General features: G+C 57.6%; 1 protein-coding gene across 1 annotated transcript; it reads left to right on the top strand.

The window, feature by feature from the left end:
* Positions 1-2,734: 2,734 nt before the first annotated feature.
* Positions 2,735-16,253, top strand: Pias4 (protein inhibitor of activated STAT 4). The gene is made up of 11 exons (XM_051139589.1): positions 2,735-2,869; positions 6,324-6,729; positions 12,244-12,328; positions 12,602-12,643; positions 12,791-12,881; positions 12,973-13,101; positions 13,203-13,308; positions 14,349-14,422; positions 14,510-14,670; positions 15,718-15,848; positions 15,922-16,253. The coding sequence occupies exons 1-11, from the start codon at positions 2,843-2,845 to the stop codon at positions 16,191-16,193; spliced, it is 1,524 nt and encodes a 507-aa protein (XP_050995546.1). The 5' UTR covers positions 2,735-2,842; the 3' UTR covers positions 16,194-16,253.
* Positions 16,254-17,406: the final 1,153 nt, after the last annotated feature.

Here is a 17,406-nt window from a genome sequence, read left to right as displayed (position 1 = left end):
CTGCCTGTGCCTCCCGAGTGCTGGGATTAAAGGTGTGCACCACCACGCCCAGTTGTGGCTCATGTCTTTAATCCCAGCACTTAGAGGCAGAGGCAGGTGGATATCTTTGAGTTCAAGGCCAGCCTGGTCTACAAAGTGAGTCCAGGACAGCCAAGGTTACACAGAAAAAACCCTGTCTCCTGATTTGAAAACCAAAAAATCAATAAATAATAAAGAAAAAAGACTGAAGAAAATAAAGCCCATTAAAGCAGTTGCCTTGAATGGTCCGTTTTCTCAACTCTGTTGAGCGGCCCCCACTTTATCCTGTAATGAACTCCTCCTATGCTGTGGATTTACAGAAACAAAATAACTGTGGCCCACGCCCATCATCTCAGAGCTAAGAGCCTGAGGCAGGTAAATTCCTGACAATGTAAGGCCAGACTAATGTAGATATGGCTACAGAGAGATAGAGGGACAGAGAGACAGAGGGAGAGGGAGAGAGAGAGAGAGAGAGAGTATATATACACATGGGAATCCTGCTTCAGGGAGTACAGTGTGAGCCAGGTGTGGTGGCACACACACCTTTAATCCCAGCACTCAGGAGGCTGAGGCAGGTGGTTCTTTGTGCATTCACAGTCAGCCTGGGCTACAGAGAATGTTCCAGGACAGCCAGGGATACACAGAAAAACTCTGTCTTGAAAAAAAAAAAAAAAAAAAAAGGACGTGCAGGGCTGGGGCCCAGTTGGAGGAGGAGCGCTTGCCTGGCACATATAGAACCTTGTTTCATCTTTAGCACCTCAGAAATAGGGCGTGCTGATCCGCGCCTGTCATAGTAGCCCATGGGTGATAGAAGCTGGAAAATTAGGAGTTAAAGGCTACACGGGGGATTTCCAAGCGAGCCAGAGCTACAGGAGACCCGGCCTCAAAAGAAATCAGTTTTCACTCTGTATCTTCTGGGTACTAGGGAGCCGCACGCGGCTTTTGCTACTGATTTGCTACTGAGAGGCCAGGGGTGAATAAAGTTTTTTAATAATTTTTTTATTTTTTTAATGTAGTCAGGACGAGGGGTGGAGCTTGCAGAGAAATGACCTGAATGCAAGTGTGCACACATACACACACCCAAAAGGCGCAGGAGGGAAGGAAAAATATTTTTCTTTTACACAAAGTCTTTCTTTATTGCCCAGGCTGGCCTCAAACTCCTAATCCTTCAGCCTCATCTTTCCATGTGCTGGCAGTTTGGGGGTTTCTGCGTCTGCGCGCTTTGCAGCAGGCCAGGCATGTGCAAACAGAACCCGGATGCGAATGGCAGAAGGCAGGCTGAGCTCACACCCGCCTCTACACCACCATCTGAACGAAGCCTGCACCTGCCAGCTGCCGCTCCAAGAGAACAGCGACACCTGCCCGGCTGCACTCTGTTCATTCCCAACCGGTCCTTCCTCCAAAACACCAGCATAAGCAGGAGCCATCAAATACACCGACCGGAAGAGCCTGCGCCTTTAAGATCCCACCCCCACCCCCCACCCCATACAACCGCGCTGGGTGTGCGCGCGGTCCCGCCCGCCCAAAGAAACGGAAGCAGGGGCGGTGCTTGTCCGCCTTTAAATCACGGGGCGCGGCTAGGAGTGGGCGTGGCCGCCGGGCAGGCTGGAAAACCAGGCGTCAGGGTGGGGCTTGTGTGTAGTTAAGAGGCAGAGGGTGGGGCTTGTGTGTAGTTAAGGGGCAGAGGGTGGAGCTTGTGGGTAGTTAAGAGGCAGAGGGTGGAGCTTGTGGGTAGTTAAGAGGCAGAGGGTGGGGCTTGTGGGTAGTTAAGAGGCAGAGGAGTGGCGCACACCTTTAATCCCAGCACTCAGGAGGCAGAGGCAGGTGGGTCTCTTGGAGTTCGAGGTCAGCCTGATCTACAAAGAGAGTCAAGGACAGCCAGGGCTACAGAGAGAAACCCTGTGTAGAAAAAAAACCAAAAGCCAGGCGTGGTGGCCCAGACCTTTAATCCCAGCACGCGGGAGGCAGAGGCAGGCGGATCACTGTGAGTTTGAGGCCAGCCTGGTCTACAAAGTGAGTCCAGGACAGCCAGGGCTAACAGAGAGAGATCCTGTCTCAAAAAAAAAACCAAAATAGGAGGAGGCGGGGAGGCAGGGTCCCCGAGACTAGGCAAGGTTTGGGAAGGCAGAGGCAGGCGGGTTTCAGTGAGTTCGAGGCCTGGTCTACACACTGAATTCCAGGGCAGCCAGGGCTACATAGGCTGTGCCTCAAAAACAACAACAAAACAAAAACCAAAAACTGATCTAGTTGCTACTGTCAATTTGAAATCGAGGCAGAGGGCTCAGTGCGTAGAAAAGGGCGGTGGCCAGTGCGAGGACACATGGCGCTTGCCAGCAGAGCCCGACCAGAGGTTCATCCCTGGGACCTACATAGTGGAAGGAGAGAAACTACTTTCCTAGACTGTTCTGACTTTTACTCATGTTCACAGTAAAGGAATAAATAAGTGTAATATTTTCTTAAAGCCAGATGAATGTTAAGCGTGAATTCCACAAGCGCAAGAGAAGTGTAGCGGCGGGAAGTTCTGCTACCTCTTTAAGTAGCTAGGCCCCGCCCCCAGGTGGGCGTGACAGCGGCCAGCGCCTTGAAAAATAGTCGCGGGGGCGGGGCTTGGTAATTTTCCTTTGTGATTGGTCAGGTCCTCGGGCGGTGGCGCCTAGGCGCGCATGCGCACGTCACCTCCTCCCGCTTCTCGGACGCAGGGACGAGTAGGGAGGAGCCAGAATTCCCGTTTATTGGCTGTCGCGCAGGCCCCGCCCTCCAGCCGAGTGCCGTCACGTGACGCGACGGCTGGGGCCTCCCGGCGCGGGGGACGCTAGTGGCCAAGATGGCGGCAGAGCTGGTGGAGGCCAAAGTGAGTGAGCGGCGGCGGCTCCGGCCGGGGCGGGCGGCTGTCGTGGTGCGGACGGCGCCTCGCAGCGAGCTGGGAGGGTGCCCCGAGGGGTGTGGCGGCGCGGGCTGGCAGGGGTGCGACCGGGACGCGGGCTGAGGCTGCGGGCGGGGGGCGGGGAGACCGGGGGCGGGGTCGCCAGCACCCTCCTGAGGTGTCCCCGACGGCTCCTGTCACTGTGTTCCGGACCGGAACTGGGGTCCCTACAGTGTGCGACCGGGCTCCTCCGGTGCGTGCACTGTCCTCTCTTGGGGAACAGTCCCATTGGGACAGAACTGGGGGTCCTCTTGTGGTCTCGGAAGCCCAAGGAATGCGGAGAGTGACTTCTCCATCGTGTTTCCAAGGCAACGAGCAGGACTCCAGCCCGGGCGCTCTCAGTTTTCCATCCCCAGCGTGGGTACGGGCCTGGCTGACACCTTCCACTACTGAGTATGTCAGGCTCCAGGCTCAGCCCAACTGTGAGTGCCCAGGTTCAATCTCCCTGCTTCCCGCTTGCCAACTATGAGGTACATCTTTACTTAATTCTTCGGTGATGCAGTCTCACTCTATACCCCATCTCTAACCTCCATATCCTGGTGAATCATTTTGTGGGGTTTCACTGCTCCCTGCCGTAGCCCACCAGAGCCAGCACCCCCTCCTTTCTTCCTGTGTTTCCTCAGAGTAATCCTTACAGGGTATTGACAAGAGTCCAGGGGAGGACAGTTGAGGCCTCTTTCCCCCATTTCTGCATTGAGGTGTTCTGTCCTTACACCCAACTTGAGTCCACATTAAATCTTATTGAGGCTAGGCTGGGCTCAACACAGCCACCATCCAGTGCTGTCCTGTCTCCCAGCCCAGGCTCCAGCATACTTGTCGCTCCTGACTTACTCATGTACCTCGGTCAGGCCCCTTCTTGCCTGTAAGGTCCCCCACTCACCACATTCCTGCCTCTTCCCTCCCCATTGGACCCTTCGAGTCACTCTAGAGGCTCTTATTAAGAAGTGTACCCCTGAGCCGGGCGTGGTGGCGCACGCCTTTAATCCCAGCACTCGGGAGGCAGAGGCAGGCGGATCGCTGTGAATTCGAGGCCAGCCTGGTCTACAAAGTGAGTCCAGGATGGCCAAGGCTACACAGAGAAACCTTGTCTCGAAAAACCAAAAAAAAAAAAAAAAAAAAAAAAAAGAAGTGTACCCCTCTTCCCCCACACTCACACACCTAAAATGTACACCATTTACATAGACTTTTGGAAAACGACATCAAAATGTGAACTGTGCAGGTAAAGGCACAATTTTAATGCTCGCAGTTCCCCTTGTAGCATCCGGGAGCATTGGAGTGAGGCCAGGCTTCTATATCCACCTACCCCCTCAAAGGCAGGGACTGTGGTCCCTTCTCTGCTGTCCTGATGCTTGAAATACAAGCTGATGACCTCTGCTTGACCCTCTGCTGGCTGGACCCCCACCCCCATTTCAGTTGTGCGAACTTGACCCTTCCTTGAAGCTCTGTAATGGTGAACTAGTGCAGGTCCTGAGGGACTCCTGTCACAACCCCTCATAATGCCTTAATGATGGAGAAACCTCCATTTTTCCAGTAGCTTTTGTCCAGTCTGTCACAGCAGGCCGCAGATTCTGACTTTTGGGGTGTGCTGGGGCTCATGGAAGGCAGTCAGGGTGATTGTGGATGGAAGGACCATCGCCCCGACTAGAGATGTGTTTGCAGCAGGCTGGGGATAAAGCCTCATCCTTCACCCTGTGTCAGGCGTCTCAGCTTTCTGAAGCGCCTAGGCTAGCGACACAGCGCAGCCCCTTCCATCTGTGTCTGGGTTGTCACTTCTTATCCCACCCCAGGCTGCAGGCTCCTGAAGCCGTGGCACTGGTGCTGTTTATAAACTCAGCCCTGTGCCAGGGCGGGAAGTGCACACCGGGCAATAGATGGAGGCTTCTTCCTGCAAGCCTGTCCTGATGCCTGCTGTCCCTAGCAGGCTGCTCGGGCCATGGCAGCTGCTGAGAAACCTGACCCAGACCATATGGCAGCGACCTGGCTCCTGGGAATGCTTGCCATCCATCTGGGGTGATGGGACTCCCAAACATCCACTACGGCCATAGAGCCCCTGGCTCGGCTGGACCCTCACAGGCTCCCACATCACTGCGCCCCTCCCCGCAGCCTCAAGGGTTCAGGTTAAAACGTGCTAACTACGTTGTTCCTGCATAAGGTAGGAAGTCAAGTCCACACTGGGGTTGCCCAAGGGCCACACTGGAGTCCCTGGAGAGTTGGAGGCTCCTGTGCAGTCTCCAGAGGTCTGGGAAGTCTGGTAGCCACAAGCCAAACCCCAGCCCACCCTGTCGCTTTGGGAGGCCTTAAGTAGAGCTGCAGTAGCTGGTACCCCACGTCCCAGGTAGTTTCAGGGCTCCCTGGGACAAGGCTACTGGTCCCAGAGGCCGTGTGTCCCAAGTGGCCAGGTGGACGCCGAATGGGACGGATCTGTGGCTTTGACGCCTGACCTGGTCGGGTGGGCCTTCTGTATCAAACAGGCTTCTTAGGGGCTCGTTACCTGGGCCGCCTGCCTGTGTTCTCCTGCCACTCGGGCTACACACCCTGGTCTTGTGGAAGTCCCCTTCTGGTTCCACTTTTTTTTTTTTTAAGATTTATTTATTATGTATACAGTGTTGTATTCGCATACACACCTGCAGGCCAGAAGAGGGCACCAGATCTCATTATAGATGGTTGTGAGCCACCATGTGGTTGCTGAGAATTGAACTCAGGACCTCTGGAAGAGCAGCCAGTGCTCTTAACCTCTGAGCCATCTCTCCGGCCCCTGGCTCCACTTTTAATTCACTAGCCAGCAGCAGGGCCAGGGTGACTAAGTCCTTCATCTGTGGGGGCAGGATGTCCACCGGAGTGCTCAGGGCACACTCTGGGGTCCCCTGTGCTCTGTAGTTGCATTCCCCTGAAGGACCCTGATGGCTCTACCTCTAGCCCTGCCCATTCTCTGTTGCCACAGTATCGCCGGCTTGGTCACTGCCCAGTGTGGCTGCTCAGTTTCAGGGACTAGCTGTTCTCATGTACATCCATTCTGCTCCTGGGGACCCTGGTGCTGCCTGGGGGAGCTTCTGGCACGGTTGGGTGGAAACCAGACATAGGGTCCAGAGTGCCTCACTGGAGGACCTGGCCCAGATCATGGTGCTGGCGCCCTTGACTGAGACTAGTAGGCCCTACCTAGTCTGGGGCAGCTCTCATAGAAGCAGATTAAGGAGGAGGGGTCACGGGCCTTCAGTCCTCTGAAGCTCAAACCAGCGCAGCAGGGCAGACTGAGGAAGATGGCTGAAGATGCGGCTGTGCACCATGGCCAGGGCGCTGCTTCTGTTCCACGCATTCCTCCTAGCATGGGGGAGGGGCGGGTTGGCGCCTCAGGCCCTGAGAGCTGCTGTGGTTGTCCCCACAGAACATGGTGATGAGCTTCCGCGTGTCAGACCTGCAGATGCTCCTAGGCTTTGTAGGCCGCAGCAAGAGCGGCCTGAAGCACGAGCTGGTGACCAGGGCCCTGCAGCTGGTGCAGTTTGACTGCAGCCCCGAGCTCTTCAAGAAGATCAAAGAGCTGTACGAGACGCGCTACGCCAAGAAGAGTGCAGAGCCCGGCCCGCAGGCGCCGCGGCCCCTGGAGCCCATGGCGCTGCACTCCATGCCCAGGACTCCCCTGTCAGGGCCCCCCGTGGACTACCCCGCGCTGTACGGGAAGTACTTGAATGGACTGGGGCGCCTGCCCGCCAAGGCCCTTAAGCCAGAGGTGCGCCTGGTGAAGCTGCCCTTCTTCAACATGCTGGACGAGCTGCTGAAGCCCACTGAACTGGGTGAGTGCTGGGCATCGTCCGGGAGACCCCCACAGCAGGCTCAGCCACCCCAGACCTAGCAGCTTAAAGCACTTGCCATGGGGAGGCATGGCAGCTCATCACTTGGGGGCTGAGGCAGGAGGATGGTGAGTTGCCAGCTAGATTGGTATAAAGACTGCTTTAGAATAAAAGAAAAGAAGAGCAGAGGCAGGAGGATTGCCATGGTTTTGAGGCAAGACTGAAGTTTGTTTGTTTTTTCAAGACAGTTTCTCTGTGTAGTCTTGAACTTTCTTTGTAGACCAGGCTGGCCTCAAACTCACAGAGATCCACCTGATTCTACCTTCCAGAATGCTAGGATTACAGGCGTGCACCACCATACCCGGTTTACACTGTGATTTGCTTTTAAAGATTTATTTATTATTATATACACAGTGCTCTGCCTGCATGTACACCCGCAGGCCAGAAGAGAGCATCAGAGCTCATTATAGATGGTTGTGAGCCACCATGTGGGTGCTGGGAATTGAACTCAGGACCTTGGAAGAGCAGTCAGTGCTCTTAACCTCTGAGACATCTCCCCATCCCCTTAGACTGTTTTGTTTTGTTTCTGTTTTTGTTTTGGGGGGGTTTTGTTTTGTTTTGGTTTTTTGAGACAGGGTCTTTCTGTGTAGCCTTGTCTGTCCTGGACTCTGTAGACCAGGCTGGCCTCGTACTCAGAGCAATCCACCTGCCTCTGCCTCCCCAGTGCTGGGATTACAGGCGTGTCCCACCATGCCTGGCTAGACCGTGATTTTTGTTTTTTTGTTTTTTTTGTTTTTTGGTTTTTCGAGACAGGGTCTCTCTGTGTTAGCTTTGGCTGTCCTGGACTCGCTTTGTAGACCAGGCTGGCCTCGAACTCACAGTGATCCGCCTGCCTCTGCCTCCCGAGTGCTGGGATTAAAGGCGTGCGCCACCACGCCCGGCTAGACCGTGATTTTTAACAGAAAAAAAATCTGGGCACAGTGGCTTATTCTGGTCATCCCAGCATTTGGGAGGCAGATGTGGACAGTCAGGAGTTCAAGGTCGTCCTCAGTCACAGTGAGTTTGAAGCCAACCTGGGCTATATGAGAAGACCCTAGCTCATAAAAAAGAAATGCGGGTGTGAGCCGGGCATGGTGGCACACATTGCACCTGCAATCCCAGCAGAGGCAGGCGGGTCACTGTGAGTTCAAGGCCAGCCTGGTCTACAAAGTGAGTCCAGGAGTCTGGACTATAAGAGAAACCCTGTCTCAAAAAATAAAATTTTTTTTAAAAAGGAAGAAGAAGAAAAAAAAAAGGCAGATGTAAGTAGAGCCAGCTGTGTTCCAAGCTATCAGGGTCTCATGCAGCATAGATGGTCAGATGTTCATCCCCTCTCTGGGGACACGGATGGCCTCCCTCACCATGTGGCCACAGATGCTGCCCTGAGCTGGTCACCTGGCAGTCCTGACCGGCCTGAGATTCTGGGCCACACACAAGACCTGGGGCTTTCTCAGGTACCCAGTGTCCTTACAGACAGCTGTCCCCATTCTCTCTCCTGCTTGCCTCTGTCTAAAGCCCAGAGGTCAGACACCAGTTCTGCCTCCACACCTGTGGCCTGTTATTGGAAGGGACTTCCATTCCGTCCTCACCCTGGGGCTGCAGGAGGTGCCTGAGGATAGGTAGCCCCACAGCAGTGGCTCTGCCCTGTGGTGTGACTTGGGCCCCACCCTCTTGGCTGAGGCTCCACCCCTGGCCTATGGCTCCACCTTTGACACCTATGGTGCTGATGGGGGCTGATGAGCCCTGTGGCCTGTCCACCCTTCCCTTCCTGCCTTGCTCCAAGTGCTACAAGCCTGCCTCCCACAACGTTTCCACAGCCCCTGGCTGGGATCCTTGGGCCAAGCTGACTGGGTGTCATTTTGAGGAAGACCCGCGTGCCAGGAGGTTGGCCCCTTGGCCTCCCAGCCTGCATGTCAGGCTTCCTTCCTGCAGAGTAAGCTAGCCTCACTCCGCCCCACAATGCATCACTGTACCCTTAGCCCCCAGGGACCCCAGTCACCTGATCTCCGGGAGAGCATGCTCCCCTGTCTGCACCAGCAGCTTGAACAAAGAGGTCTAGCCCGCCCCGCCTGCCTTTCCACCAGGGCACCCCTTTCCTGTCCCCACACCCTGAAGGGCTGCTGGATCAGAGCGCTGATCATGGGCCCAAGGCTATGATCCCACAGGCTCCAAACCCAGGATTTTACATGCCTGCCCCACCCTGGCCTGGGCACTTCCCAGCAGGAGCCGCATGGTGCCAGTTCACAGTGGCCACCCTTGATCATGATCCTGTAGGAGTCCCCAGAGGATCCCACCGCTCGGCCTGCACCAGGCAGACAGACCCATAAATCACCTGAGAGCACGCGGAGCGGGAGGGGAGGAGGGAACCAGACCAGTTGCAGACCAGGGTGTACTGACAGCCTAAGGAGGCCTGGTGGTCAGAGAGGGCAAGGGACTTACCCAGGGACACACAGCAGCCTGAGCTCTCGCGCCCCCCCCCCCAGGCTACATCTCATACCCCTGTCTGGGGGGGGTGGTTCCATGTTAGTTTCTCCCCATTCCCTGGCAGGGCAGGTCCCAGAGAGGTAACAGTTGCTGACTGCCCGCAGCAGAGCTGACTTAGGACTGGAGAGCCCTAGAGCCCCAACTCTCCTGTCTTGGGGGCAGAAGTGAGGTAGAGTAGGACTTGGGGGGGTTCACCTGGTACGGAGCTGGGTGTCAGCCTGTCCCCCTACCCCAGAGCTCATGTTCCTTGAGCAGTTGGAGGGCTTCCTGGGAGAGGAGTTTCCTGTGGGGCTTCTGAGGATGGTCTGGGTGGAGTGAGGCCACTGTGGGAGTGAGGAGTGATGTGACGCTCGAGTCCATGGGACTCAGCCTCTTCAGCCTCCCCTTGCTGTCCACGTGCGTCCTGCTCCCTGGCTGTGGTTCTTGTTTTGTTTTGTGGATATGGTTTTTGAGGCAGGGCTCACAAGGTAGCCCAGGCTGGCTCAGCCCGTGCAGTGCTAGGATCAGAGGTGCCCCCCCCTGCCCCGCATGGCACTGGCTGTCGCAGAGAACACTTGGGCATAGGCTCCGCCCCAACTCCCACACTGACTGTCTGCTCCCCGGCTCTCTTCAGGGTTGTGGTGCCTACCATGCGCTGTCTCCTCACCACAGCTCCCTTCTGGGATTGCCTTTGTGTGTTGTGTTCCTCACCTTGTGCATGGTATGTTGAGGCAGGTTCTCAGGTAGCCCAGGCTGGCCCAACTTGGTGTGTGTGTTTGTATTTTTGGTTTTTCAAGACAGGGTTTCTCTGTAATCCTGGCTGCCCTGGACTCGCTTTGTAGACCAGGCTGGCCTCAAACTCACAGAGATCCACCTGCCTCAGCCTCCTGAGTACTGAGTCTAAAGGCATGCGACACCACGCCTAGCTTGTTTTTTGAAACAGGGTTTCTCTGTGTAGACCAGGCTGGCCTTGAACTCAGAGATCCGCCTGCCTCTGCCTCCCAAGTCAGCACTTGGGATTACACTCGTGCACCACCACACCCAGCTGTTTTGTTTTGTTTTTGTTTTTCCAGTTTGTTAGGTAGCCAGAAATAACCCTGTTCCTCCCTCCCCACTGCATCGGGCAGCACCCTTGCTGGGCCTGGCTGGTTCAGGGCACTGATTTGGGGCAGCCCAGTAGCGCAGGTGAGGGGATAGCCCTTGTTCTGGCCTTGACCACCCAGGTGGCATGGGCTGTGGTCCTCTGTATATGGTTGTCACCACCTAGCTGTGACACACAGAGGACCACAGAGGAGCTGGGTGGAGCTTTTTTGTTTTGTTTTGTTGTTGGTTTTGTTTTTTTTTTTTTTAAGATTTATTTATTTATTATGTATACAATGCTCTGCCTGCATTAGGCCTGCAGGCCAGAAGAGACATCAGATCACATTACAGATGGTTGGGAGATACCATGTAGTTTCTGGGAATTGAACTCAGAACCTCTAGAAGAGCAGACAGTGCCCTTAACCACTGAGCCATCTTTCCAGCCCTGTTGGTTTTATTTTGTTTTGTTTTTGAGACAGGGTTTCTCTGGGTAACCCTGGCTATCCTAGACTCATTCTGTAAACCAGGTTGTCCTTGAACCCAGTGATCCACCTGCCTCTGCCTCCTGGGATTAACATCGCTAGTCTTGCAGTTTTGTTTGTTTGTTTTTGTTTTTTGAGGCAGGGTTTCTCTGGCTGTCCTAGAACTCCCTCTGTAGATCAGGCTGGCTCGAACTCACGGAGATCTGCCTCTGCCTCCCAAGTGCTGGGATTAAAGGCATGTGCCACCACCGCCCGGCTCAGTCTTGCAGTTTTAGTCAGGCCCTCAGGGGTTCTGCACAAGACAGACACAAGCATCAAGAACATACTGCTGACAGCAGGTGCACAGCTGCCCTGCATCTGGGAGGAGGGTTTCTGGTCCAAGGCCAGCCTGGGCTATAAAAGTGAGCTCCACAGTGCCTGCAGAGGCCTTAAAGTGGAGTGGCCTAAGGCCACTGAGGAGAAGTTCAGTCTCTGCTGGAGCTGCTGAGGAGACCCTGCCCTCAAGAGGTGATGGGGGAATGTTGCTTGAAGGGCCCAGCAGTCATAGCAGAGGCTCTGGCTTGGAAGTACTCTGTGACCCGTTCCAGGAGCATGCAGTGGGACATGGCTGCTGGGGTGTAGGACTGGGCAACCTCGGTCTTCCCCTGGTGCCTGACCCCACACTATAGAAGTTGCCTCCCCACTCCGTTGATGGGCTTCTACCTCCTACCCAGCCACTGCCAGCTCAGCTGTCTGCCTGGACTCCTCCACCCTCCCTGTGGGCAGATCTGAGTGTGCCTAGGTGGCCCTGAGCTCTAGTTCTTCCCTCAGGCCTGCAGTGGCTACACATGGTCTTGGGCTGGCTGCAAGTGTGACTGCCCCCTCACCCCAGCCACTCCACCTCCCAGCTCCTGAATCTGCCTGCGCTCGCTGTGCCACTGGTCCCACAGCCTGAGGCTCAGACAGTTCCAGGCCAGTCCCACCCAGCACCAGCCAGTCTTGTAACAGGGTATCACAGGCACTTGACTGCTGGGGCCCTCACCCACTGCTAGAGCCTGCGGCCAGAGAATGCCACCTGACAGGGCTGGTGGTTGGTTTTGCAGAGGTGGGGGGAACTCGGGGCTGCCTGCTCCCCACAGCTGTGCCATCAGCCTCAGACCCACCGTGGAGCCCAGGCAGGTGTTTGAACTCAAGACCCTTCTGCTCAGCTCCTGCATCCTGGGGTGGCAGGCATGCACCTTGCACTGCTGCCTCCTTGTCAGGCCTGTCTGCTGTGGCCGCACGCTGCACAGTGCACAGAAAACGGTGGCCTTTGGATACAGATAGCTGCCCTTCTGCCTTTGGGACTCCCAGACCCAAAGACACCCAGAATGGAGTGGGGCCAGACCACATCCCCTGCATCCCATGAGCAGAGGGCTGGCCTCTGTCCCTGAGCTGGGGAGGTGCCGCCAGGCTGGTGACCACATGTGTTCAGTCCCACAGAGCGCCGAGAAGCTGCAGGAAAGCCCGTGCATCTTCGCGCTGACGCCTCGGCAGGTGGAGATGATCCGCAGCTCCAGGTGTGACCATCACGAGCGCCCCCACTGCATGTGATCCACCTGGGCCATGACACACATGTCACCCAGGGTCCCTTAGGCATGATGGGTATGGGTGAGCCTTCCATGTGCACAGTGGAACCCCCCTCCCCCCGGAGCCACTCTGATAGCTGTAGGCCCCACGTTCCCCTGGGTGTCAGGACAGAGGGCAGGCCTGAGCAGCCTGGGGTCTGACCGTGGGGAGGGCTCCCGGGTGGCGGACGCTGCCCACTGACCCCTGCTTGTGCCTGCCCACAGGGAGCTGCAGCCGGGAGTGAAAGCCGTGCAGGTGGTGCTAAGGTAGGAGCAGCGCGCTGGCCGCGCCGGCCTGGCCCCCGTGCCACGCACACTTACACAACCGCCGCCTCTTCACGGCTGAGTTTGCACAGTGCTCTCCTACTGCATGTCCCCACAGCCCCCCACCCCTGTGTCCCGCTGTCTCCCCAGGATCTGTTACTCTGATACCAGCTGTCCACAGGAGGACCAGTACCCGCCCAACATCGCCGTGAAGGTCAACCACACCTACTGTTCAGTGCCGGTGAGCAAGGCCGTGGAGCCTGGAGGCATGGGTGACGTGGACACACGGTGGGAACGGGGACTGGTGGGGCTGAGCACAGCTCTGTCCACAGGGCTACTATCCTTCCAACAAGCCTGGAGTGGAGCCCAAGAGGCCCTGCCGCCCCATCAACCTTACCCACCTCATGTATCTGTCCTCGGCCACCAACCGCATCACTGTCACCTGGGGCAACTATGGCAAGGTAAGTACCCACTGCCCCACACTTACCCTGTCCGCCCTGCAGGCAGCACCCCACTGCCCCACACTCACCCCACCCTGACTCTGCAACTCCTGTGTCCACAGAGCTACTCTGTGGCTTTGTACCTGGTACGGCAGCTGACCTCCTCAGACCTGCTGCAGAGGTTGAAGACGATCGGCGTGAAGCACCCCGAGCTCTGCAAGGCACTAGGTGAGTGCCAGGGCTGAGATAGGCAGCGCCTGAATGATGTGAGGGTGGGCAAGAGACTTGGGGCACAGCCTGGGGTCTGGGGGTGCTGGATCTTGCTGTGGGGTTTTAGGGTTCTGGTGTGGGCACAGAGGCCTCCTGCCTTCCATAGTTGGTGACTGAGGGCAGGAGGGCTTTGGGGAGGAAGGCGGGGCAAGAGATGCCAGGGCAGGGTTTGCGTTGTTACTTGTGATAGCTGGGTTTTCGAGACAGGGTCTCGCTTTGTAGACCAGGCTGGTCTTGAACTCACAGCGATCTGCCTGCCTCTGCCTCCCAAGTGCTGGGATTAAAGGTGTGCATCACCACACTCAGCTTGTGTTTAGTGAGACACAGTGCCAGCAGTGGCCTGAGAGCCCACAGTGCCTACCCACATTTGGCTGATGGTGGGCCCTGGATCTTACCAGTGGCCATTTCTTTGCAGGACAGGCCTCAGCCACCTAGCTGGGGTTGGCCAGGCTGGGAGCTGGCCTATTCTAAGGGTGATATCTGGCCTTGTGTCCCTCTAGCTGGTAGGAAGTGGCCCAGTCCTGCCGGGGTTGTCATACCTGGGCAATTGAAGGCATGCTTTGCAGGCCAAGGCTACCAGCTCTATTGTTGTTTAGTGACCAGGGTGGGGACAGCAGAGTCACAGGTCCACCTTGTGTGCCTGGTCAGTGTCACTAGAGCTGCAAGGCTGGGTGGAAGCTTTGGCTTCACACTGCCTGTTCTGTGGTGTCCCCATGGTGATCTCAGCTGCCTCAAGGCTACCACAGGCCCACAGGCCTCAGAGAAGGCTGTGCTTCCCGGATCTTCACAGAAATGGCCCTGCACGCCAGTGAAACCCCAGCAGGGTGTGGGGGCCTGCCTGGCCCCTCTGCAGGGCCTCAGGGTTTGTGGGCCCTACACACTCGGGAGACACTCGGGAGCTGGAGGCCAACTTGGCCCACGTGAGACCTGCAGCCACCTTCAGCTGTGGAGAGACACTGCCCTCTGACGCTCTCTGTCTCCTCTGTCACCTCACACAGTCAAAGAAAAGCTTCGCCTAGACCCCGACAGCGAGATCGCCACTACCGGAGTGCGAGTGTCCCTTATTTGCCCAGTGAGTCCCATCGGCTCCCAGCTACGGGGTAGTTGTCTTCATGCGAGACAGCGCCCGTCCTCACATCCCCTCCATCCTCCCTCGCAGCTGGTGAAGATGCGGCTCTCGGTGCCCTGCCGTGCAGAGACCTGTGCCCATCTCCAGTGCTTCGATGCTGTGTTCTACCTGCAAATGAACGAAAAGAAGCCCACGTGGATGTGCCCCGTGTGTGACAAGCCCGCAGCCTACGACCAGCTCATCATAGATGGGTGAGTCTGGGCTGCCCTGGGATGGACACCTTGTGTTGCGCTGTGCAGTGGAGAGCAGAGCCAGGCCCTGCCCTGGAGACAGCAGCTGTCGGTGCTGCCCCGCTGAGTGCACAGCCCGAGGCCGTCATCACAGGTCTTTCTGGGGCCTTGTGTCTAAGCTTCAGGATGCCTGGAGTCCCCTGCACCTGTGACCTTGAGTTCCTAGTCCTTGCAAGTGGCCCCTTGAAGTCTTGACCTTGGTGCGGGGAAGGAGAAGACAGGCAGGAACCTGTCCCACAGCAGAGGGACAGCTCAGCTCTCCACTCCAGACTCTGGCTCTGCTGTCTGTGGTACCAGAGGCTCCTGCCAGGTGCCAGCTACAGTTCTGTTTCCCCAGAGCCAGCACAAGCCCTGAGGCTCTCAGAACCACTGGCCTGGGCCTCAGGTCCTTCTGTCCGTCCTCGGGCTTGTCTGGGGGGCTGGAGTATGTCCCAGCAGATGCCCCCATTCAGGCCAGGCACTCCCAGAAGGCCCCAACCTTGGATCTGTCATGCTCCTGATGAGGGCACTGAGGCTGGAGAGGCTGCCCACCCCCCCCCCCCCCCAACTCCTAGCTTTCTTTGCTGGATGGGCACTTCCCTGACGAGCGCTAGCCATGAGGGGAGTGAAGGCCCAGCCCTGGGACTGGGCACGTGGGCTGGGCTCAATCGCCCTCTGTTCTCAGCCCAGCTGCTGGGTCCTTCCACCCCTAAGCCTACCCTCCCCCAAGGCTCCAGGCAGATAGCAGCGTCACTAGCCAGGGCTGGCACACTCAGCAGGTGCATGTGCCCTCGGTGGAGCCCTGTGCCACCACCCCAGAGTAACCAGGGGCTTCCTGGAGGAAATGTCCGTATTCCTGGCTATCATGGGCACTGCCTTTTATGATCCCAGCCCTGGGCTGTGGGAAGTGAGCAAGCGCGCTGGGCATACTGCAGGCCCCAGAAGGTGTGTGGGTGTTCTCCAGGCACGCAGGGGCTGCAGGCGGAGAGCACTCTGCCAGCCCAGCCTTGTCCACCCTGTTGCCCCCAGGCTGCTGTCAAAGATCCTGAGTGAGTGTGAGGACGCAGATGAGATTGAGTTCCTGGCCGAGGGTTCGTGGCGCCCCATCCGTGCAGAGAAGGAGCCGAGCTGCAGCCCACAGGGCCCTATCCTTGTGCTCGGTGAGTCCTGCACACACCCACCAAACCGTGCGGGCCGGGCGGGCGGCTGAGCTCTGTCGCCCTGTCCCCGCAGGCACCCCGGACGTCAACGGGCTCGCGCCGGCCTCCAGCGCCCCCGGCGTGGGCAGCGGCCTGGGTGGCCCTGGCGGCGCAGGCAGCGGGGCGGGGGCGGCGGGCGGCCTGGAGAACGGCAAGACCGGCGCCGATGTGGTGGACCTCACACTGGACAGCTCATCGTCCTCGGAAGATGACGACGAGGACGAAGACGACGATGAGGACGATGACGACGGCCCCAGGCCGAAGCGCCGCTGCCCATTCCAGAAGGGCCTGGTGCCCGCGTGCTGACGCAGCCGGAGGGCTGGAGCCGCCCGCCCGCCATTCCCTCGCCCACCCCTCCCCGGCTCCCGGCTCCTGTACCTCTGGACTCTCCTCTTGGGGGGATTTTTTAAAAGTAAAATGACACAAAAAAGAAAAGTACAAAAACAAGAGAAAATCAACACTTACACAGGCCGGCAGTCCGCACACCACCTCCCGGAGCAGGGCGCGGGACCTCGGACACTGGATGGCGGCCGACGCGGCTGTTGTCGCTCTTGCCCGCGAGCAATTTTAGTTGAGAAGCCATGGTGGGGCGGTGGGCCGGGGGCGGCGGCCACAATGTGCAATAACGTGGTGTGGCGGGGCCGGGCGCGGACCCGGGTGGCGTGGGGGGGTGTCGTTTTCTAGCCAGCTACCTCGGTAACTCCAATTCATTCAGGTTAACTTCCCCACGGGGCACAGCCGGCCGCGGGCTCGGGCGATGCCGCCCTGCTCTTGTGTGGCCCGCGGCCCGGGGCTCCCCGGCTGCCTCCGAACCCTCGGGAGCCTCGCTCTTCCAACGGCCCCGCCGCCGCCCTCCCCACCCGACTCTGTCAGGAAGCAATACCGGGTCCGGTCCGGAGCAGGGCAGCCTGGCGGTGTTACGCATGAACTCGCTGGGAGGCCAGGGCCCTGGCCAGCCGCGCGGCACTCTTTTCTAATATTTGTATTCTAATTTAATTGTTTTTTAAAAATGCAAATAAAAAAAAAGAACGAAGAGTAGCCAGTGCGGCATCTGCCAGTCTCTGGTTTTTCTGTAGCCCAGGCTAGCCTGCCCATCCTCCCTGGGAGCTGTGCGCTGGGTTGGGGGTGAAGTAGCCGCAGCTAATGGGGCACTAGAGGGCGGAGAGTTAAAACATGGGTGGGCCCCTGGGCAAGTACCCACCCACACAAAAAGTGTAGAAAATACACTAAACCCTGTCTCGAAACAGAAAAAACAGGACACTGGAGTATTACTTAATCCTGAACAGGCTCGAGGCTCAAACATACACCCACAGTGGAGGGACCTGAAGCCACTGTGCTGTGAAGGCGGCCACTCAGGGGGATGCGGCCTTTGGGAAACCCTGGGTGTGGGACAGTGTGCGGTGCCTCCTGCCTGGGCCTGCTGACCACAGGGCTCGGTGTGACGTCACTGATGTGCGCCTGTAGCTGGCCACCAGGCAAGCAACTCCCCATCAGCTGTGGCTGTGGTCACCTTCGGAGG

The sequence above is a fragment of the Acomys russatus genome, chromosome 31, assembly GCF_903995435.1.
Source record: "Acomys russatus chromosome 31, mAcoRus1.1, whole genome shotgun sequence".
Taxonomy (NCBI): domain Eukaryota; kingdom Metazoa; phylum Chordata; class Mammalia; order Rodentia; family Muridae; genus Acomys; species Acomys russatus.
The sequence above is the reverse complement of the archived record's forward strand: the minus strand, read 5'-3'. Positions and strand labels throughout refer to the sequence as shown.

Bases quoted from the DNA above. Each gene is read 5' to 3' on its own strand.
- Pias4 (XM_051139589.1), top strand. From the start codon at position 2,843: ATGGCGGCAGAGCTGGTGGAGGCCAAA. The intron at 12,329-12,601 runs GTGTGACCATCA...GCCTGCCCACAG, and splicing joins GAGATGATCCGCAGCTCCAG to GGAGCTGCAGCCGGGAGTGA. The intron at 13,102-13,202 runs GTAAGTACCCAC...CTGTGTCCACAG, and splicing joins CCTGGGGCAACTATGGCAAG to AGCTACTCTGTGGCTTTGTA.